Here is a 23,654-nt window from a genome sequence, read left to right as displayed (position 1 = left end):
TTTAATTATGTAGATTGGTGAAAAACTAAAAACTGCTAAAAACTAAAAACTCTGTAGGGGCTCAGAGAAAATAATTCTAAGGACAAAATGGGCAGGGTATAAATGTACGAGCAGTATATAACTGCATCCCTCTATACCAGGAGTGTCAAACATGGCCTGTGGGCTGGACCTAGTGCACAGACCCTCTTTGTCTGACCCACTGAACTACTAGTAGGCACAGGAAGTTGAGGTGCATGGCCTGCAACAGAATCCAGAGCACTTTGGCCATGCTGGGCATGGCCATCAGCAGTGAGCCTGGCTTGCTGTCACCAGCCCTAGACTCCTTGCCACTGCTGCTGACACCCACTGCTGCCACAGTGGCCACTGCAACAGAAATAATGCCATAGTCTGGAGGCAGCCCACAATCCAGACCCACCTGGGCCCCATGTGACTGACACCCCTAACTGTATACCATTTCCCCCGCTTAAAAGGTCAAATTATTGGCCATATCAGGCCAATTTTCAATACAGACAATTTTCTTTATATCGGTGGTGATCCAATATTGGACCAATGTATCAGTGCACTTCTAGAGAAGAGAGACCAAAAATAGCTAAACAAACAGCAAAATGGCTGAAGAAAGGTTAGCGACTAGTGAAACAAAGACCATCAAAAAGAAAAGGCAACTGTTAACACCTGTTGACAGAAGACCAGTGAGCCATTAAGTCAACTGCCTTCTGCAGCTGCCAGAACTGAAATACCACTGCTGCTGACAGGAAGCAGATTTTGGAGCAGGAATCAAAGTGAGGTGTTTCTGTTCTAAGCAAAAAAACAGCTTTCCTGCTTATAGCACACATCCCAATTTTGAGAGGTCTTGTTTTTGTGGAAAAGGGTATGTGGTACGCAAGAAAATATGGTACTACACTCATTCTGAATAAAACACAAGAATTCTCTCTTACTCAAAAGTTCCTTCTTGGAATTTCAAGTCGTTTCCCTGTGGATTTACCCTGACAAGTAAAGCTGACAGGATCTGTTTGCACTGCCGAAGCCAACTGCCAAGTTTTTTTAATGTTCATTAAAACCATAACTTGGCACAATGCTGGTTACTAAATACACCATTGTAAGAGAGTGACACGGGGAAAATGTATACCACCACGAGTTAAGATTAGACTTAAGCTGCAATCTTATGCCTGGAATGGCCTGTAGATTGGGCAAGATGAGCAGAAGTAAAATCAGTAAAGAAAGTGGATTTGATCTTTATGTAGCATGGCCAGTTCTACAATCAGCATCTAATAAAATACCAGAACGAAAGATTTACAGTAAAATCATTGCAATCCAAAAGTGAAGGGAAGCCCACTGCAAGTTAGCAAATAAAAAACATCAGTAATACTTCACAAACAAACAAAAATCATGTACTTTACAAAACATAGCTTCGTTTTAATTAATACTATAGACCATACTATATTGTTAAATATTCTATTCTACCCTATGTTTTGTAAAATTAATAAAGCCTTGATAATAGGAAACAAGCTCAGTATAATGTACACTAGTTACTTCTTTAAAGAACAGTAAAAAAGGAGAAACCCATATTTTTAAGGACAAGAACAGCTGCATGGATCAGCAGGATGAAAATCAGCAAAATTCTACTAAATTAAGTAGCAAGGGAAAGGAATGTTACCTTAGGGCCCTTCTCACCTGACTACTTGGAATGAAATGCAATTTCAGATTTCCAAGATATTTTATTCTTGTGAGGAAAAGAAACCGGAGAAATAAACTGAACTTTTATCCTTATGCAGATATGGAACTCACCGCTTCCTTATAAACTAGAACCAATTTAAGTGCAGGTCTTATATCTTCAACTGAGTGGTAATATGTCAGTTTACTGCAGGGACGGGCAATTATTTTGGGTGAAGGGCCACTTAACGAGATTTGGTGAGCTTTCGAGGGCTGCATGGGTAGCCCTGCCCCCTGACAGTTGCCCTGCCCCTTGGTTGCTATCTTGGGACCAAAAGTCCTACCCCTACCCCTGACTTTTGCCATTGGAAGTCCCTCCCCTTGCCCCCTGGAAATACTCCTTTCGGGAGGGATGGGGGGATGCCATCTTAGAAGGAGAAAAAACCCAAATCATACACTAAAAGTCAAGTGTCTACTATACCATATTTTAATTTTATTACAAAAAATATTTCTGCCATGATTTGTGGTTGCATAGCATGTACAGAGGTGATTGCATAACAGCTCAAAAAATAAATTCTTAGTCTTGCATGTTGGGGGGGTGTATGCATGTGTGGGGGGTTGTGAGGGTGTGTGTGTGGGAGGCATAGGGTATATTGGGGGTTGTGGGGGAAGGGTGTGGGTGTCTGGCTTTTGTGGGGTGTGAGGAAGGGTGGGGGTGGGGACTGAGCAGGGTGCACTTTATTGTGTGGTGCCACAGGCCAGATGAAAGTGCCTGGTGGGCCATATCCAGCTCATGGGCCATATTTTGCCCATCTCTGATTTAATGAGAGGACAGGTAGCACAACAGCAGATTGGGCAGACAGCAGAAAGCAGAGCATCAGATCAGGCAGGGGAAGTGGATCAGAGTGGCACTTAGGGAATGTGTGGGGCTAATTTGTGGCACACCTGCCAAAAAGGTTGTTGCCCCCGCCCCGACTTAAAAGGTACAAGTTGGTATGGTGTTATCTAGGAGTGAAAAAATTTAATGAAAAAAAGAAATCTTATTACCTATTTAAGATATGGGACATCTTATAACTTGAAAATCTTTTCTAACTACCAGTCCTTAAGTTTACTGCTCTCCAGAATGTCTCCCATCAGGGCACTGTATTTCCTTCCTGCTTTTCTCCTTGCATTTCATTAAAAGAAATATTTTTTTCCACATGGCAATGCAACATCTCCTTCTTCTTCCCCACCCATCCCCCTTTCAACTTCTCTTTTGTGCTTTCCTATGGGTCACCCCTGCTTTTTCTTTCCTTGGTGTTCAGTTATTACCAGCCAGCAAAACTGCCATGGTGATTATGTAAAAGTGTTATAACGATGTAGATCGGATATTTAAAAATACATGTTCTACAGCAAGTGTTAAGGAAAGAAAAGCAACAGAGCTGGGGGAAAAAACTAGGGGTACATGGGTACAGAAGGCTGCGATGACTGTATAGAAGTGAAGAACAAGGACCAGGAGAGAACAGATAGAAGCAGAAAGACAGAAAAACAAAATGTCTCTAACCATTAGAAATATTACTTTACAGAACCTGGAACTGAATTCAGGAGTCCTAAACCTCCATATACCTCTGGGGCCAAACAATGGCTGTGAAACTGACTGAAAAGTACATCATTCACCACTACTAGTTGTTTCACAGAGGAACAACAGTTTTACTATTCACAAAGAATAAGTACTACAAGACCAAATGGTAGACCTTCAGGTTCTAATCCAATGGTGACTAAACTATGGCTCACAAGCTGCATGTAGCTTGCTAGCGTGGTTCTTGCAGCTCTCTGGGGCTTTGGCGGAGAAGCTCACCCCGCTCCCACTCTGCAGCCATGCTGGGTCGCTCAGCACCCCCTCCAACTCCCACTCTCTGGCTTTGGTGGAGGATTGGATGTGGCTCCCAGGGTGAGTAACTCTGGCCACCCCTGCTCTAATCTTTAAGAACTTTGAAAATTAGCTATACTGTGGGTTAATATGGTTCCATGATAGAAACTGTTCTCAGTTTTTGAGATTTAAAAATGTTATACAAAACTAGATGAAAAGAACATTAAAATTACAAAATTAGATTAACCAGAATTAAGGTGGCTTGTCCAATCTTCATTTGGACCAATGTACAAGATATTATGATAGAGTTGCTGGTACTACTTTTGCCACAGAATCCCTGTTCTGATCAAACCCGCTTTGGGGACAAGTCAGGGCTGTATAATTAACATAAAACACTTAAATCATTTGTGGCAAAAGCTGGAAAGACTTCAGAAACAGAATGATCACAAGCCTCATGATTACAGTTGAATGTCACCCTTGAGTGTACCCCTGCCCCTGCAACAAAATTCTTATGAAATGCTGAACAAGTCACTGAAACATTTTTTTTCAGGTAATTGCCAATCCCAACGTTTTCTGGAAGCTCAATCTGAAACACCTAGGACTTGGTCTGCAGAAGTGTTGAACTCTTGCAACTGACTGGTGCAGTGCTTGAATGTGAACTTCTAAACTTCTATAAAAATGCTTAATAATCTGAGGGGAAAGAAACCCTAGACCAGGGGTTGTCAACCGGGGATACGTGTACCCTCAGCGGTACTTAGAAAGGTCTTAGGGGGTATGTATGGGCAGGCCGGCCAGTGGGCAGAAATGAAGCGTGCCCTGGAGCGCAGTGGTGGCATCTCCCTGGCACGTTCCCACACTTCGCTGGGGAGGGGGAGGGACGCATTAGGCGCTACCGGCCCCACACTGCACACAGTGGTGCCTTCCCACCCCCTGCCCCAGCTTGCTCTCCCAACTGGTCACTAGCCCCTTACAGCAGAGCTGAGAGGATCTGAATATCATGGGGGGATGGGGAGAAGCGTGTTTCATGTCCACCCCCTGGTTCATGACTGGCTGGGCACAAGGCCCGTCAGCAGCCTGTGGAGCCACATGTGCATTATAACAAAACTTGCTGAGCGCTAAGTGAAATCATGTATTGATTTAAAATGAGCATTATAGCGAAACAGCACTAAGTGAAACAGCATTAAAAACACCGTTTCCTGTAAACAGACATGCTTCAAGAAATTTGAAACATGCAACATGCCTTCAAAAAACTTCAACTGATAGTTCAAGAGGTAAAAAAATTATGTTCAAACTTCATCTTCTGAAATAAAATCTTAATGTGGTTTCTAATTCTCCATGTAGGCTAATGGCAACATTTTTTCCCACATCCTTCAATACTCAGGTGACTTATGCCCCTGGCAGGTAGAAGTGTAAGTACTAAGAATTTCAGATGCTAATTAGGCCTACAATTAAGCATTCAACAATCAAAGCAAAATAGCATTTGTACTATTAGAGGCTGCTTCTCAGAAATGAGGGTCCTTTCAGTTTGTCATCATTTTTCCCTAATTAAATAATACCTACTAAACCTATTTTAATTAAAATTCCCCCAAAACCCAAACATTTACTTTTCAGAGTCAATTTTTAAACAACTTTGTCCAAAAGGTTAAAAATGAAAACTTCTAGGGGAAAATATCATACAAAAATTCCCACATACTTCCATATTTTTGCTATACCTTTAACATCTGGATCATCAATGTGAGGCTCCAGATTTTCTATCATTTCTTCCAACTCCTTCCTTGTAGCCATAGTAATGTTTGGAGAAGCTGGCACAGTAGCTTCTTGTGTTCCTTCCTGAATGTCTGGAGTAAAGATTATATCAGAGGCTTGCTGAAGCTCTAAATCAATATCTATCTCAGGAAGCGGAGTCCTCCAGAAATGGAAAGAGTTGTACAACTCCTGCTCTGAAAGGGAGGTTTCATGGGAGCTCAACCCTGACTCCTGCACCATTGTTGTACAATGACTAGAATTTTGCTCATTCTCCTCAGCTAGTTCTCTACAAGAGTCTGAAGACAAAGTGCAACTTAAGAAAGTCTCAGTCGAGAAATCAGTTTCATTCTGGGATTTACTGGATACAAGGTTTTGATCTTCTGCAGTGTTTTCACGTTTCAGCATACAATCACTAATATCAACATCTGAAGATATGTCTACTGTCCTGCTGCATGCATCCTCTGTTATGAGATTTGCTGTATTCCTCATCTTTTCACTGTTGGGTATCAAATAAAAAAAAACAACATACATTTATCTGAGGGGGGGGAAAAAAAGAACCTGCAACCAATATACAGCTTGTCAAAATTTATCACAAATATCATAGATATGTTCTACATTTGATAGGTCTGTAATTAGTCAACTATGCTATAAGTAAAACTAAGTGAAGCACCTGAAAAGAAGAGTTACTGAAAACTTAATTAGTTAAAGAGGAACCCAATAGTCACTTGCTATAAAAAAAGAAAAGTTCTGGAGTATTCACCTACCAAGACATGCAATAAAATTAAAAACAAAGTTTCTTAAGTACTTGTATATTTATGCAAAAGAAAGTTGGGAATGAAATCTAAACCCTGGAAAATTCATACCTATTTTCCTCTGCAGCTCTATGATCCTCTGTAGTTTTACTTTCTTCTTCTTTAAAATACTGGCCACTGCTAGATGGATTAGCAAAAGTAGATATAAAAGGCCCCAGGGACTGAAAGGCAGCTTGGCGGACCTAGGAAAAAGGGGGCTCAAGATAAATCGTTTAAATACAATACCTGCTCCTTCCACTCCTAAGAGGCCTACAGCCACTCAGGAAGTGATATGAGAGACTTGAACCTGAGAACTGTACCAGTACGCTGCATACGCCAAGTGGCAAACAAAACCTAGAGCTGAAGAAGGGCTGGAGTGATGGGTGAAATGCAGTGTCAGACAAAACTGTCAACTCAGGTAATTGTAGACATTGCCACACGGATTGTGATGGAGGTTAATCCTCTGAAGGGATCAGAAAATAGGAATTAAATCTTAGTGCACCTATTTTACATCATCATTGAATTCAAGTTGATCCACTGAGAACCCATAAGTTTGGAATGTCTGCATTTACAACCTATTATGTCCTGTCCTTCAATTATTCCTCCTTCCCCCCCCCAACTTACTCCTAGTAAGTTTCTCCTGCCTGCAGTTCTACTTATATCTTTCATCATACCCAACTGGCCCAAGCCAAAGAGTTAGTGGTTCTGGGCAGGGAGACTTCCCTCTGGCTTTGAAAATAAGATTCTGCTTGTTGACAACCTTGTTACAAATTTTAAGGAAGGATTTTCAAGGCTAGGGGAAACAAATCTCATGGAGTGCAATGTAATTACATCTGCAATTTTCCAATGGTCCTGATGACTGCAAAGCAAGAAAGCCTGCATGCAACTCAACAGACCTTGCCTCAGTGGTATAATTACGCTTTACAACATAGCATATGCTCTAATTATACTTTCGAGTGTAGCCTTCCTTCTACCTGCAAAGCCACCACTCTACTGTTCTTTTCATACCATACACATGAACAAGCTATATCTTTTTGAAAAAAGTTTACATAGGGTATCAAACTGAAAAATTAACGGTATAATCAATAAATAAAACAATTCTTACCCATCGTGAAGGGTCACTGATCAGATTAATAAAAAGAGTTGACAATTTTGTCCGCCGGACCTCTTGTGATGTTGCACATGAAACTGCCATGAAGCATTCAGCGCAAGCCTTCCGGACTCCCCAGACATTATCAGAACAGAGCTGGAAAAACCTTGGGAGCTACACAGAACATGGTAAATAAGCTTTTATGTAGGCATTATGGTGGGTGGAGGGGTTACTTGCTCCTTTATCATATCACTTTCTGTCAAAGGCTCATCCTGACGCTAAAGGCAGCATCTGTTCATTTTTTTACTGTAAAAGGATATGCCAGTAGTAACTACCTTCTTAAATCTGTTCCCTTCAAATTGATTTTAGGGATATACATTGAAGAACATATATCTAGATTCAAAACATCTTTTTGGCTGCAGAGTTTTTTTCTTTCCTACCCCCATCTTCTGCATCAGAATAAGTGACCTTCTATAAAAATGTAAACTGCCTTTAAAATTCTTCAATACATAATTTCTTTGGGAAAAGATAACATTAAAAGGTACAATGAAATTACACTTGCCTGCCAACTTTCTAGTCAATAAATACCGGAAAGGACAAGATTGGCAACTAGAAACAAAGGGAGAACTTCTTCAGAACATGGAAGCTCTAATGATAAAATATTCCCATTTCCTAGTAGAAACAAGGTCTGAGAGACAGCAGACCTTAAAATCTGAGAAAATGTAAAATTCCACATTTGATGTAAAGGAAGCAGTTTTATTGTTAGACGTTTTATAAAAATTGGAATTTGTTTGCAGTTGCTTAGGTGCTCAGAATTGTTGAAACAATCCCAGTAGACATGGTTTTGCAAAGGAAGTGCAGCTGAGGTATTTGTAACAAAGTTCACCTTAAGATCATAGCCACTTGTGGTATGGAGAAGAGAGAGTGGTACTGTGTAGATTACAACCCTGGGTTTCAGGTGCTAAAGAAGTCTCCCTTGGGGCTGAAATTTCCAGATTTTGTTTCAGACTAAAACGTGATTTTTTTTCAATAAAAACAAACAAAACAACAACAAGTTAAAAAAAAAAGTCATTCAGCTGTTTATAAAACGTAAGGAAAGCACAAAAAACATATACTCTCCAACATCCGAAGAGATTCGCAGCTTTTTAAAAAAAACTCTGCAACTGAAAACACCTGGGAACTAAAAACTGTATTTTTACCAAACGGCTCTCAGTGAGGAAAAACATCCACTCTTGTACTAAAAAACAGACCAATTTTAATTTCATAACATTATCTAAAAATTTCACACTTGTACATACAGTATATCCTCCACAGTTTTTGTTTTGTTTTAACATAAGCTTCAAGTATCTCCATTTAGAAGAGGCATATTCTCCCTACCATCACCTCCCCAAATGAGAGAGGATACCTTAGTGATGATTAGCTTAATAGTTTTAGATTATGAAAACTGAATAAAAAGACCTACTAGCATTTCTTCAGTAGCTTGCTGCCCAACCACACTGCAGATATCTCCAAAATTGGCTGCACAGACCTGCAGATAAGTTAGAGGTACATAACATTATATGATTTACTGAATTTGCAGAAGTACTGTAATAGCCAGTAAAATATTACAGATTTAAGTTACTCAACATGAAAACCTGAAATCTAATTAGTTTAAAAATGTGAGACAGAGGCAGAATTAGAAACTACATCTGAGCAAATCCTCTATCCATTTCAGCAGTTATAAAACAAAAAAATCCTGTGTTGAAAATGTACTTTTTCCCCTTCTAGAAAGCCTACATAAACAGCTGAAGAAACTAATTAAATACAAAGTTACTATCAAAGAGCAATCAAATGCACACAGTTAAACCAAAAAGATTTTATTCTAACATTTGACCCTCTGTTGCAGAACAAAACCAATTACATAGCAGCAATGCCTATATTCCATGATAACTCTCAGTTATTTGCCCATGTTCCTTAATAACTCCTCATTCCTTTCCTCCTATTTACAAGAAGAAAACTACAGCTCAGGCAGATATCACATCTGTTTATGCTTGGTTCATGTTTTCAAGATTACCTCCACAAACATGAGGGCCATGCACTTTTATTAAATGATATTAAAGATTCTTAAATGCAGTTCTGCAGCACATTTCACCGCTCTAGATCTCTAAACCACCTGGAGCCCTGTAGCTTTCATTCTGTTAGTTATTCTAGGTATACAAATAATAACTGGAAAAAATTCAGACAAAAGGTAGCTGATGGTTCACGTTTGAACATTAAAGTAACAGCAGCTTAATCAAACCAAACAGGGAAAAATGATACCTTACGAACATGAAACATTCTGCAATCACAACACATCTCACAAAACCTAGGCAGAATGAGTCTCTCTGTGATGTCTTTCCCCACCATGGAAGCCATTTTGCACATTATCTAATGACAAAGAAAGCATTTATTAGGAATGCCTACCTAACAATCTCATTTTGCATAAACAATAATGCTTTTATATTATTAAAATTGCTGCAACAGTCAAGCTTACATCCTAATGCACATAATTCTGTTTTTTGTTACTTGTATCAAAAACACTGAAAAATTTGTGCATTCGCTAAGTAGTTTTAACCATCTATTTCTCTGCATCACACTGCAATAGGGCAGAGGAGAAACAACGGTATTTCCCCAGTGGGCACGTCTACAAGATGCTAAAAGTGCAGTAGACTAATTCTACTGTGCATCAGCATGTCATGGCAAAAGCCAGGATAATGAGCAGTAGAATTATTCTACTGTGCACAAGCGTCATGTGAAAAACGCGTACCAGCAGTACTGCACAGTAGTGCCAGTTACAGCACATTAAGTGGGTACTAAATTTAATGCACCATAATTATGGCACATCAGTGCCCATGCAGATGTGACCAATATAATGCAACAATCAGAGGCCTAAATCGCAGAAACCACCAGTCTTAAACAAAGCTGGTAGAAGTTTAATGAGGTTAACTCACACTACCATGTACTATTCTGTACAAAAGTACAACATTTATTAGGCTTTAAAGCAGTCGAATATGAGACTTAATTCTCCATTTCCATTAAAATGTTCCACTGCTCAAAAGCAATTTTCTGACATTTTAAAACAAGCACATCCATGTTTTTAGCACAACCAAGTTTTTCCTACAGCTCTCTGAACATTCAATATTTTATTATACAGATTTCTAAAATTCTTTTTTACTATAAGAATATTAGCCTCTGTAATATCCTTTATAAGCTACAGAAAATGTCTTAAGCAAAATTAAGTGACAATTCCTTCTAATATTTAGGTCATTTGCTGATTTCTAACAATTTTTTTCTTAAGAAAAATGGAGACAGCTGACTAGCTCTCCTAGGGGACTGATCAAATAAACTATTCTCCAGAAATAAACTACCTATAATTTTCAAATTTCTATGTTCTGATGCTCAAGATGGGAACTTCTGATGAATCAAAAAGAAAATGCAACTTCAATACAATGAAAAAAACTTTGTAAAACAATTTACTGCTTTAAATTTATTCTCACTCTTACTACTCCTCTCTGTGTCATCTCTTTACTTTTAAATTTAAAGCTTAAAAAAGGATGTCAAGTATAGTGTCTAGGAAAACAACCAGGAACCTGGCTTTAGGTGCTAAAGGTTAAACAACAGTTTAATAAGAACACTTCCTGCACATGAATAAAAAATGGTTAAAGTAGAATGGAAAGGTTTACAATGCACTTAACAAAAGGTGAGCCTTTTTACTATATCCAGCATTTCATTAACTTGCCAGATGGCTTAATCAATCGTTCTTTTATTTTTCAAAAATATTCATCATTTTAAAACATTAGTAAGTGTATATATTCCCAGGTCAAACAACTAAATTCATTTTGTCCATTCAATACAGTAGATTTCACATAATAGAACTCATTCAAGATGATCTTTGAGAATTATACAGAACCCGAGATGGGTGCAGTGGGACAGAGAACAAACCCACAAGGCAAAGGTCAGTAAAATCCAAGAACCAAGAACTTTCCACTGAAAAGGGAACAGTACAAACAAAAGCAAGTGACACAGAACAGTAAGCAAGAGCCCAAACTAGCAGGAACATTACCAGGTAACAGTACTAATCATAGTTTCATAGTTGGTAGGGTCAGAAGGGATCTGAGAAGATCAACAAGTCCGACCCCTGCCATGGCAGGAAAAAGGACTGGGGTCAAATAATCCCAGCAAGGTGTTCGTCTAGCCTCGTCTTAAAGACCCCCAGGGTAGGAGCCAGCATGACTTCGCTTGGAAGTTGGTTCCAGATCCTAGCTGCCCTGACAGTGAAGTAGCACCTCCTGATGTCTAGTCTGAATCTACCCTCTGCCAGCTTGTGACTGTTATTTCTAGTCACTTCTGGTAGCGCTCGGGGGAACAGGGACTCCCCCAGTGCCTGCTGGTCCCCTCTGACTGGTTTTGACTCCCCTCAGCCTTCTCTTGTGGAAGCTGAACAGATTCAGGTCTCTTAGCCTCACTTCATAGGGCCTGCCCTGTTGCCCCCTAACCATGCGAGTGGCCCTCCTCTGGACCCTCTCCATGTTGTCCACATCCCTCTTGAAGTGCGGCACCCAGAACTGGACAGTGCTCCAACTGTGGCCTGACCAGTGTTAGAGGGGGAGGATCACCTCCTTGGACCTACCTGAGATGCATCTGTGGATGCATGACAAGATACAGTTGGTCTTCCTGACCGTATCCCCACACTGCCGGCCCATGTTCATCTTGGCATCAATAGTGATTCCAAGATCCTTTTCTGCCTCTGTACTGACGAGAAGAGTTCCCCAGCTTGTAGGTATGCTGCTGGTTCTTCCTCCCCAGGTGCATAACCTTGCACATGTCAGTGTTGAATCCCATCCTGTTCTCATCTGCCCACCCCTGTAACCTGTCTAGGTCTGATTGTAGCCTATGCCTCTCGTCTAGCATGCCCACACCCCCCACATCTTAGTGCTGTCAGCAAATTTGAACAGGGTGCTTTTTACCCCCTCGTCCAAGTCACTGATGAAGATGTTGAACAGTGCGGGCCCAGGAACCAAGCCATGGGGGACCCCACTGCTCACATCCCTCCAGGTCGAATAGGATCTATTCACCACCACTCTCTGGGTGCGGCCCTCCAGCCAGCTAGCAACCCATTTGACTGTGCAGGTGTCGACACCACAGTTCCCCAGTTTTTTAATGAGAATGGGGTGAAGACTACATCCACTGCTACCCCTGCAACTAAGGATTTTGTGACCTGGTCATAGAAGGCCATCAGGTTGGTCTGACAGGACCTACCTCTAATGAACCCGTGTTGGTTGACCCTAAGCATAACCTCCCCTGCTGGCCCCTCATGGGCATGAGCCAGTATAATTCTCTCAAAAAGCTTACCCAATCTCCTGAATGGTTTTGCCCTATTGGAACTTTCTTTTTTTAGGGAATGTACAAGGAGTTAATTTGAATCATGACCTAGATTAGGTGTCAGATAGTGCAGATGATACTATAGATTAGTTAACTGACAACCATTTGAATCTCTCGGGCACCTTATTGAGGAGTGTCTTTGAAATGCTTATATACCTATATAATAACAGCATGCTCTCAATCCTTAGACTTAAGAGTGCAATTGCACCGATTTACTTACAGCAACTGCCTCAGTCTTCACATCATCATTGCTGTCTGGGGCCGTCAATTCTATAAGAACTGGGCATACTTTGGTCTCCACATCATACCTCTCAATAAGTTCTTGTTCCAATAAAACAAGCAATGCTGCCTGGCTTGTTTTTCTCACCTATTACAGAAAAAAGCCACAAAGCAAAAAAGCAAAAATGTAAAGTAGATTTTTTCTTTTAGATGCACAGTAAAGTCCGAAAGCTACATCCATATACTGTTCCTAGCACTATGTGATGACTATGGTGTATGCATATTAAGTCCTCCTGCAAATTATAACATTTAAAATAAAGTTAACCCCAGATACATTCATTTCTTTAAAATAATGCAATGATACATATATTGCAAAACTGTACCCATATACTTTATGAAAGACAGAAAGGCTGATGATTCAGTAAACACTTCAAGAATGATAACATAATTAAAGCAAATCAACTCTGTTTTATGGAAGACAACTTGCTAAACAAATCATCTTGTTGATGAGCTACCAAGCAAAAATGTAAGTAGTAATATGCTGACATTAAATACATTGAGAATTTTCTAAGCCATTTAATTTAGTTTTACATGAGACTGAAAAGGGTAGCATTTTGATCTGCATCAATTTTAATATAAAGTGTCTAAAAATGATTAATCAACAGATTTCAAAAAGGAACTGCAAGCAGGGGAAGAATAATTCAACCAGACTGTTTCTAATTACATCATCGCCAGTGCTGTTCACTATGGGCTTGACCTAGAAATGATGGTGAGAGTCTATGGCCTACACTGTAAGTGCTCAAACTAGACAATGAGATCATGTTCTCTTCTGGTCTTAATTTCTATGAATTATATTTCACACTTCTGTTTTGCTTCTTTCCTTCTTTCGATGCTTTTACAGTGTATAGGCCTATACAAATAAGAGCGTTTATTTGTGTACTTGTGCTCTGGCAAAAAGATACCAAAGGCCAACTTACGATCCTATTATTAAAAAAAAAACCCCAAAGCCTCTCTCAATCAAATTCAACGTTCCTCAAAACTGTATTTGCTCCAAAGTGTAAACATATAATAAGTCAGAGAAAGTACTCATATTCTATGTATAACGGACTCTTACCTGGTTATTTTGGTCTGCGAGGTATCTTACCACAATAGGCAACAAATATTTGGAAAAAGCATAGGGGATTGATGGCCTGTTTTCTTGACAGAACATAGCAATATGAGGCACCTGCTCCATCAGCTCTGCTCTCACAGTTGGCTCTGTTAAATAAACCAGAATGACAAAATAAAAAAAGCACTACTTATACAATAATGCTTCAATGCTTAAATTAAGCTCTTTACCATTTTAAATAAATGAATGACATTCTTAACCCTTTATATTAAAACCGGTTTAACAGAATACTGTTCTTCTGCAACCCATGAAGCAGAGTTTTATCTGCACTTCTTGCCAGCACTTGGACTGTCAAGATGAGAACAGAGGCTAAACACTTAAGACATTCATGCACAGAATTTCAACATTTAAGAACCAGCCCTATTCCACATAAATCACAGAGTAGAGGGGAACTATTTGAAAAAGAGGACAACCTTGATACCTGCAACACCCTTGTCACCAAGATGAAAGAAAAGGAACACTCGACAAGCTGCAAATTGACTAGTTTGAAGAGGAACCCTGCTCAGTAAAGCATCTTGGGATGATCACATATGTTCCTTAGGGCATTTCATTTTTTCTATTAGTTAACTTTTTTTTTCTTTTTTTTATGAGTTTTGTCAGCTTTGATACTTATTCATACTCGAAACTGGTATATTAAATATGGAAATATGTAACTGAGTCACTGAAGTTTTCCATTTAGAATATATTTTCATACTAAAATATGCAACTTTTAAAGGAATATTAATACAATTTCTGTAAAGGAAACAAATCACTACCTGAGTGAACCCAGGTATCTACAAGGACGAAATGTACACCTGAGCTGAATCCAAATGGGATGTTCTGCACATTTTTATTTAAATAGAAAGCAGGCCTTTTATCACAAGCCTAGGAAACAATCTATTTCAAGCCTGAACATTGTACAAGTTCTGTCATTTGGAACTTACTGATACTCTTAGCTGACGTTACAGAACAAATTATTTATGGCCCTGAAAAATGAAAAAGTTCATTGCCTTCAGCTTATAGTAATTTTGACTATTACAAATATTTCTATGCAATATTATTCCAGAATTCCATTTTTGTTGCCTGTACCTACTATAAATTCAGGACTTAGGTAAATAAAGCCTCTGAAACAACAACTAACATACTAATCAAACAACATTTATTAAACCAGTGATTGTAAAAAAGAAAAGTCTTTATTCTTGTATAAAAAAGATAAAAATTATATTTATTTCTAATACGGACTATTTGCATCTAATCTTGATTAGCATTAATTATTTGACAGCAGCTTCTGCTACATGTGCCACTATCAGCATTTCCTCCAAGCTATGCAGTGTGGACAGCCACGCAGATGTGCTCATGCCACACTGCCAGGAGTGCCTGCGCAGCCGCGCACCTTGCAGGGAACCCGGGCCACTATGCTGAGGGACCTAAGCAGAATGGAAATAAAGCAAATAAAATGCATTGTATAATCACTACAAGCATGGGTTACGATGGCTTGGTAATGCAGAAAATACTGTATTTACCAGAATCCAAGATGACTTCCCATTTAAGATGCCCCCCAATAATTAAAGTCTATATCTGGAAAATTTATAAAATGTATTTATAAAATGTAAAGTATCTAATTATTGGAAGATCATCCAAGACAAGGGGATCTTTTACCCCTCCCTCCCAAGTTGACTGACGGAACCTCATCTTTGATTTAATATGTTAGATTTAGATTTCTGCCAACCTGTTCCATTATTTGTAACATATTTAATTTTATGAAGCAATCAAGAAGAAAATCTTGTAAGAGTTATTTTTATAAGGCACTAACAAATTCCCAAATAAATCAAATTGCTTGGCTGTTCTACGCATTAGAAAGCAGAGTAGAAATCCACAAATTGTACATTCAAGCATCCATCCAAAAATAAAACCCTAGTACAAACCCTTTGAACATGTTCAATGCTTAATCAGAGCTGAATTAAATACATATTAACACTAAAAAAGCTTAAACTTCAGTTTACTGAGAACACAATTTTGGCATGTATGATCATAAAGGTAGAAAAATTTAGCCAACTTGACTATTTTGACTGAGAAGACAAGAGCTGCTGACAGTTCAGCAGTGAAAGGGTGAAAATTGTAGTTTGATTTTTTGGGGGGGGAGGGAAGAAAGGAGGGGAGAGAAGGGGGTGGAAGGAAGAGGGGGGAAGAACTGCCTAAGAAGAAAGGGAAGGGTGAGCGAGATGAAGATTAGACTCTGTCCCTGCTACACAGTCAAAACTCTAAAAAAAAAAAAAAAAAAAAAAAAAAAAAAAAAAAATCTTTTTTGATTTAATGTTAGATTTAGATTTCTTCTTGTTCTTAGATTTGTTCTTCTTCATTCTGCCTTCCCAAAAAACACCCAAAAGGTGAGTGCCTTACTTCAGTGGGATATGGTATGTGAGCAAATATTAGGGATGTGGGATTTTGCTTTGCTTTTAAAAGTAGTATTAGATTTGAAATTATCTGTTTATTAAGGTTATCCCATACTTCCTATTAGGAAGACCCAGCTTTCCATTATTTGTAACCTTGCCAAACTCATTATTAGTATGAAATATTACATGCTGGATTCTCCTTCAGGCTGAATTCCTTCGGGAACGTTTCAGACAAAAAGATCAGCTGTTTTCATGCATAAGCTAAAGGAAATAAATGGTTTGCATATTTTAAATTCCGGTCATATTTCTTTAATATGCTCTGGCTTCCTCATGCTTTGAAGCAGGGACTTGAAATATGCCAGAGAAGTGCCTTTACCTCTGTCAAAATCTGCTCAAAACTGAACAAGTTAAAAGCCTCTGAAAGCTTCAGTTTGCAGACTGAGCAGCAGACTACAGAGAATACAGCTACTTAAAAAGGAACACTAAACCCACACTCCAAAGATGCCTCCTTCAGCAAGCGTACTCCAACTGTCTCTCACCATTCCCATCTCTGATCCAGTGCCATGCTCCATTCCCTCACATTGCCTGGTCCTGACCAGACTGTGTGTGCACAGAGTAACTGAGTATAGGCTATGGGGCCAAAGCAAACATTCCCTGTAATGGTTCTTCCAACTGTACTGGGCCAGGCACCAGGAGTAAAATATGCAAGTTTATCTTACTTATACCCTTAATAGTCCACTGGCTACAACCTAGGCAGCACAAAGGAGGAAATCCTAATCAAAATCAAAGGCAGAGGGGAGAAAGGTCAGAAGAGGAATGAAGAAAAAGAACAGACTGGGAAAAAACTGTTTGGAGAAACTGAGAAAACAAAGGAGAATTGGGAGAGTGGGACTTGGTTCATCAGTCAAATAAAAAGCCAGATATTTGTGCTGGGCAACTGGGAGACAGCTAGCAGGTAAGACCGTTGCTACCTGAGGAAATGTGGAATGAATGCAGTTTGGGATTTTGGTATAAGCACTTGAGACTAATGTGATAGGGTTCTCTACTCAAAGATGGGGAGAAATGACTGAAAGTAAAAGGAGACAATTCCAAAGGGACAGCTCCATTAGATGAGACTCTATTGCTGAAATGAGAGGCAAAAGGCATCATAAACAGATTTCAACTGCTCTTTACCCAGCTGCCAAAAGTTTCCTCTTCCTTCCACAAGTTTTGTCAGAGCTGATATCAATGTATAAACCATGCACACAGTGACTTCATACTTAACCATTTAGACTTTAACATTAAATATATATAGGAAACGTATCAGCCTGCTTAGGGTCTGGGTTCGGGTCTGGGTTCAGATTGCACTAAAGTCCAATTATGAGGAATTAGATTCACATGTCAGTTATATGTTGGAAGAAAAAGGAGGCTTTTTTTGTTCATTTTACAAAACCCATGACCATTGGCCATCTTAAAATGGAAACTGACCAACACATGTACTCCAGAAGAGAGTGATCATGTGGGAACTCTTTCACTGTAGTTTTGCCAGAATAATTATTTTGGTTTGCTTTGGAAGCAGAGTTATTAATCTAGAATAGAATGTCCAAAATGGAGAGCTATTCCAGAATGACCAATACACAGATGGTGCAGATTAAGTTAATTTCTCCGAAGTACATAAGACCAAATGTACTTGGATATTGTGAGATTTGGGTTGTAATGCACTGGACAGAGATCGCAGATATTTAATGTTATCTTAACGGGTAGTCCTTTTGGTGCATTAACACAGTATATATGAATCTTGTTACCTCTTGTCAATTTAAAGGATTCTTGCATGGAATATGTTTATATATCTGAATTAACACTTTAACTTAAAAAAAAGAGTCATCTCCTCATTAAACACATTTAACATTTAGTTTACATGTGCTGAAGAATGAATAGGTAGCATGAAGATAAAACACCACATTAAACCTCCTTCCTGCATACATCTCCATCTGTTTTTCTTAACATAAGGTACAGAATTTGTAGCACCGAGAACCACAACAGCGCCTTACCAAGAGCATGGGTGGGAGTAACATTAAATCTGCATGTGCAAGATCTGGTCCCAAGATACAGTTAGAATTTTACCAAACTTAGCACATAAACCATAGAAGAAAGTTAGCTGTATTTCAGAGAAAATGTGCTGAACCTGGACCAATGATGGAAAAACCAAATACCAGATATTAGTGAAAATGCTGAAATAGAGGAGCACTTACTGATGAGCCAGAGGAGTGACATCCCTATATTGCAGACTGAGAAGAGAAGTAACTTAACTAGGCTCCTATATAAATCTGTAGCAGACCTAAGTAATCTACCCAGATTTCTTGAATCCTATTCCAACACCTTTTCCACAAGCCTATCTTTAAGGAGGGGAGAACCACATTCCACACCTGAAGGCTGTTGGAGGGATAAGGTAACAGTTGTAAAGCATTTAGACTACTGTACTGTATACCATAAGAATACATATAGACACAAGGCAGAAATACATTTGACTATAAAACTTATGTTCATCTGCCAATATATTAAAAAAAAAAACCAAAAAAAAAACACCCAACAGTAAAAAAACCACATTTCCCAAACCAAACTGCAATTGGCCTGTGGAACTCTTTACCACTAGATACTCATGAGATCCAGAGTTTAACAAGATCCAAAACAGCACCAGACACTTTGTACTGGGAACAATAATATGCAGGGATAGAACTAAACTATAACTGTATTTACCCAAATATGAGACAAGGTTCCCCCCACCCCAATCACCATGGGGGAAAAAAAGCCCCTCATCTTATATTCACATACAAGGAAACCACATTAAATACACTGTCTATCTTTGAACTGCTGCTAAAAGCAGCATGTGCTCAGCAATGGAAAACAATTAGTAAGCTGATAAAACACAGCCAACACTGAGCATGACATGAAGTACATGGCCCATGGTACTTAAAAAAGGACAGTTGCTCCCCCAGGAGAAAATGAGCATCAGGCCAAGAAGTACTACATTACCAGGCTATCACTCAGAGAAGCAAGTTCAGACATCCACCCCTAGTGTCAAAAATGCTGGAACCCTTTTTTTTTTTTTTTTGGTAAAAATGTCATACACACACCCCTCCTAGTCATTGTTCATTACCTCTATATCCATCATCACTCTCTGATGAAAGGATGCCATTAAACTATGCTACACAGTTTGTACTATATAAAGGTACATCCCAAAGTGCTACTTTAACATGTGTTTATGGAGAACCTGTGCTAAAACCTGCAGCAGTTTAAAAAAAAGGCAAATCCTGTCCAGTCAGAGTGAACAAAATCTATGGGTACTATATGTAAATTATTACAGCTATGTATATTTCAAGGTCAGCTTTTTCAGTTTTGCCTCTCACTTCTATGTGCTCAGGGAAAGCAGGGTCTGACAATAAGAATGAGAAAAGGAGTACAAGGAGAAGAAGCTGGAGTGGGGCCAGAGGGCAAAAGGATGACCTGACCACAGAGATTTATTTTCTCCACTGTAGCAGTGGACAGGGGGGTAAACTCAAGACAAACCTCCAATAATTAGATTCTATCCCTGGAAAATATACCAGATTTATAAATTTTCCATATATAAACTCTAATCATTGGGAAACTGTCTTGTATTTGAGTAAATATGGTAGTAAGAATTTGAGGAGGAACAGAGGAGGAACAGAATCTCTCGTACTTCAGAACAAAAGCCAGGTACAAGAACCACTGGGATTAGGAGAAAACCTCCCTGGGAGGTGCAAATTATTCTGATGTGGACTACAGGTTTCCTCTGAGAAAGTAGCCATTACTGACCACTGTACAAGCCAGGGCATTTGATTAGAAGGACCACTAATTCCTGTGTTCTCTTGAAATATTAATTGTGGTATTATTGTTTCTGAACAGTTAACCTTTACTGTATTCCCCTGTATAAGACTAACTAGTCCCCCAAAGAGAGTATAATATGGTGGGGAAAGTTTTAAACAATTCTGATTGAATTTTTCCATTTTTAATACGTCAAATACTTTTCACAGTATTTCATACTACATACCTGAATCATCAGCCAACCTGCTGATTCTCTCCAGCACAGCAATACAATCCCTTTCATCATCACTGACTTCTTTCAAAGTATCCAGCAAACTTCGAGCCACCATTTGCCTAGTTAAGGAAAGAATAAGTATCAGTTTTTGGAAGAAGCAACGGTCCAGTTTTGTTTGGTCAACATTTAGAGGGCTGAGAAGTCTCTTAGCAACACTGGAAAATGAATTTCAATAGTTAATAATGTTAACTGAAATAGCTTTAGGAATACTGAAGGATTTTCAGGAGCTATAATAAATAGCTAAGTGGACATTAAATGTAAAAACCCCAAAACACATTGAGAGTCTACAACTTTCAGTTTACATGGGCAAGACTACAATTACTCTATCTTTGGAAGAGTAGTCAACATTAGATTTCCACCCAACTATGAATTACTTACTAAGATGAGGAAAACCAAGGCAATACTGTCCATGTTAATCATTTTTGTATGAAACTATGGTTTGATTTTCACATATGAAAATATGAGAACCCCAACTGATTATATTCAAAACAAAAGCCACAAAAAAACTAACATCCTTCTTCCATGCCTATCTAAGCCATATACAGGCACTGTGAAACCAGCACATGTACAGCTGTTCATATAGAAAACAAGTATGACATTAAGGTAAATCAAAACCATCTTTACGATTTTTAATTTATATGAAATTTGTCTAAGGATAACAAGTCAAATTGATATTGGAACCATTAACTATAAGAGAAATTTAGAGGACTAGTTCCTGTCCACAACAAGTTCTAATCAGAACTGTAACCTGTTAGTGCTATGGGTGGTTCTAAATACAGTCTTCAGATATCATAGTTATTCACTAGTCAGTAATCATTTGAGCCATCAGCTTTTCCTTTTGTCAGATGCCTATATTGTCATGACTGTCTCTCCAAAACCATCTTGCTCGATATCTGGACAATGAAACAAGGGGGTGAGGGGATGGGAAACAAAGAACCTAAATCACCAGTTTTGTGGACACCTCTATTCTCTACACACAGACCACCAGCTCCCATATAACTGGCTAGGCAAGTACCCCTACATGTTAATGGCTCTTCCTGTGGGTCCTTCAGACAAGTCATCACATTATTTAATCAGGAAAGGATGAATGCCCAGCTAGAATGAACAAATAAGCAGTATGAGAAAGTAGGTATATCATAGGGTTACCATATTTCCAGTTTCAAATAGAGGACACCTGTGGGGGCAGAGGGGTGTAATATGATGGGGTGGGCAGTAATATACCCATGTCCTGCCTCTGCCCCTGACACCCAAATCACAGCCCCCCAATCCCTGCTGCTACCCCTCACTCCCAAACCACAGTACCCTACTCCCAAGGCCATACTAGTACCCTTCACTCCCAACACACAGCCCTCCCACCCTGGCAGACACCCACCCCCCTTGAACACACACACACGCAAGCCCTGGTCTTATCTGCCTACAGCTGCCAGGGCTTGCAAGCAAATGCACATGATGCCCCTCCGCGGCTACCCCCAGCCCCAAGCAGTTCCTTGCTGGAGCAAGCCAGGGACTGCCAGGAAAGCAGAGGCAAAGCAAAATCCTGGACATTTGCTGATACTTAAAAAAAACCACAACAACACCTGGAGGGAGGTGGAGGGACCCAAAAAGATTACGTCTGGGAAAAACTGGACATATGGTAACCCCAGCACAGCACAAGCATTGTTGGCAAACTGCAGTGCCATTATAAAGAGCATCTTTGGGGCTGGACTCGAATATCTTCCAAGGTCCCTTCCAGCCCTAATGTCTATGAAATCTGTGAACGCAAGCCCCGCTGCAAGCAGCCCAAGCTCCATGGCTGACAGCAGCTACCCAGAACTTGGGCCAGTTGCAGGGACAGAGCCAGCCTCTTCCCAGTGGGGGAGTTATGGAGCTGTGCTGTGGGCAGAAGCAGGGCAGGCTCAGCTGTGTGATGCAAGCAGTAGCAGCCTGGGCAGTGCTAAAGGGGTGGCTACTGGGGGAGGGTGTGGGGGGGAGAGTTGAAATGAATTTTGTGGTGGCTATAGCCCCCCCCCTCCCCCCAAGCACCACCCCTGTGGACTCCAGAGCCCCAGCTGGGCTTTGTGCCAGCGACAGCTGCATGCACCCCTTTGGGAGGACAGCATGGGAGGGGCACGTGGCAGTGCAACCCCAGAGCTGCTACCAGGATTCCAGAGCCCCAGCAACTCCAGAGTCCTGTGTGCTAGAAGCAACTGCACATGCGCCTTGGGGTGCAGGGTTGGGGAGGTGCTGGGGCAGATGGTGGGGGAGAGGCCTGAGGTTTCACTGCCTCAGGCCCCTCCCCTGCCATCTGTCCAGAGGCATGTGCGCAGCCACCACTAGCAGAAAGCCTGTCTGGGGCGCTGGAGCCCACTGGGACAGTGCTAGGGTGAGTTGGGGGTGGGGGCTATAGCCACCCCAAAATTCAACTTAGCGCCCCCACAGCCACCCTTTCAGTGCTATCTGCCCTACTCTGAGCCCAGCCCCAGCCAGGAGCACCACACCTATGTTTTCTCTTTAACCAATTCTTCACCTCCGTTTTCTTGTGCAGGGACCGGGACTTCCCCGCTGTGATGCCACACAGACTCGAGGGGAACGCCTCCAGACCTCAGGTTAGGGAGGACAGGGTTAGAGAGCTTCTGGAGGGGCTGGACATGTTCAAGTCAGCGGGTCCAGATGCTCTCCACCCCAGGGTGTTGAGGGAGCTAGCTAAGGTTATTGCAGGGCCCTTGGCAAGGCTTTACGAGCGCTCGTGGTGCTCAGGCCAGGTGCCAGATGATTGGAAGATAGCTAACACGGTCCCCATCTTCAAAACAGGGAAGAGAGAGGACCTGGGCAACTATAGGCCTGTCAGTCTTACCTCAATCCTAGGGAAACTCTTTGAGAAGATCCTCAAGGAGCACATCTGTGATGGGCCGGCTTCAGGGATGATGCTCAAGGGAAACCAGCACGGTTTCATTAGGGGCAGGTCATGTCAGACCAACCTGATTGCCTTTTATGATCAGGTCACAAAGGCAATGGAAGCAGGTGTCGCCATGGACGTAGTCTTTCTAGACTTCAGCAAAGCCTTTGACACAGTCTCCCACCCCATCCTCATTAAAAAACTAGGCGACTGTGGCATTGATGCCTACACAGTCAGATGGATTGCAGATTGGCTAAAGGGTCGTACTCAGAGGGTGGTGGTGGACAGGGCATATTCAACCTGGGGTGAAGTGGGCAGCGGAGTCCCCCAGGGCTCAGTCCTCGGGCCCGCGCTGTTCAATTTCTGCATCAGCGATTTGGATGACCGGGTGAAATGCA

The 23,654-nt window shown here is 40.5% G+C and overlaps 1 protein-coding gene across 5 annotated transcripts in view; it reads right to left on the bottom strand.

Moving 5' to 3' along the window:
• Positions 1-23,654, bottom strand: part of PPP4R1 (protein phosphatase 4 regulatory subunit 1) — a 72,985-nt gene that overhangs the window by 15,980 nt on the left and 33,351 nt on the right. For all 5 annotated transcript variants that reach the window (XM_090039676.1, XM_090039677.1, XM_090039680.1 and 2 more), the window contains 8 exons: positions 20,334-20,440; positions 13,860-14,002; positions 12,747-12,893; positions 9,425-9,532; positions 8,589-8,654; positions 7,142-7,300; positions 6,109-6,239; positions 5,212-5,741 (listed from right to left, as the gene is read on the bottom strand). In XM_090039676.1, coding sequence (XP_089895802.1) covers positions 5,212-5,741; positions 6,109-6,239; positions 7,142-7,300; positions 8,589-8,654; positions 9,425-9,532; positions 12,747-12,893; positions 13,860-14,002; positions 20,334-20,440 — 1,391 coding nt within the window. The remainder of the gene's footprint in view (positions 1-5,211; positions 5,742-6,108; positions 6,240-7,141; positions 7,301-8,588; positions 8,655-9,424; positions 9,533-12,746; positions 12,894-13,859; positions 14,003-20,333; positions 20,441-23,654) is intronic.

Source organism: Crocodylus siamensis, chromosome 3, assembly GCF_052110815.1.
Source record: "Crocodylus siamensis isolate JL-2025a chromosome 3, ASM5211081v1, whole genome shotgun sequence".
Classification (NCBI taxonomy): Eukaryota; Metazoa; Chordata; order Crocodylia; family Crocodylidae; genus Crocodylus; species Crocodylus siamensis.
Note: the sequence above shows the minus strand (reverse complement) of the source record. Positions and strands in the feature narration are given on the sequence as shown.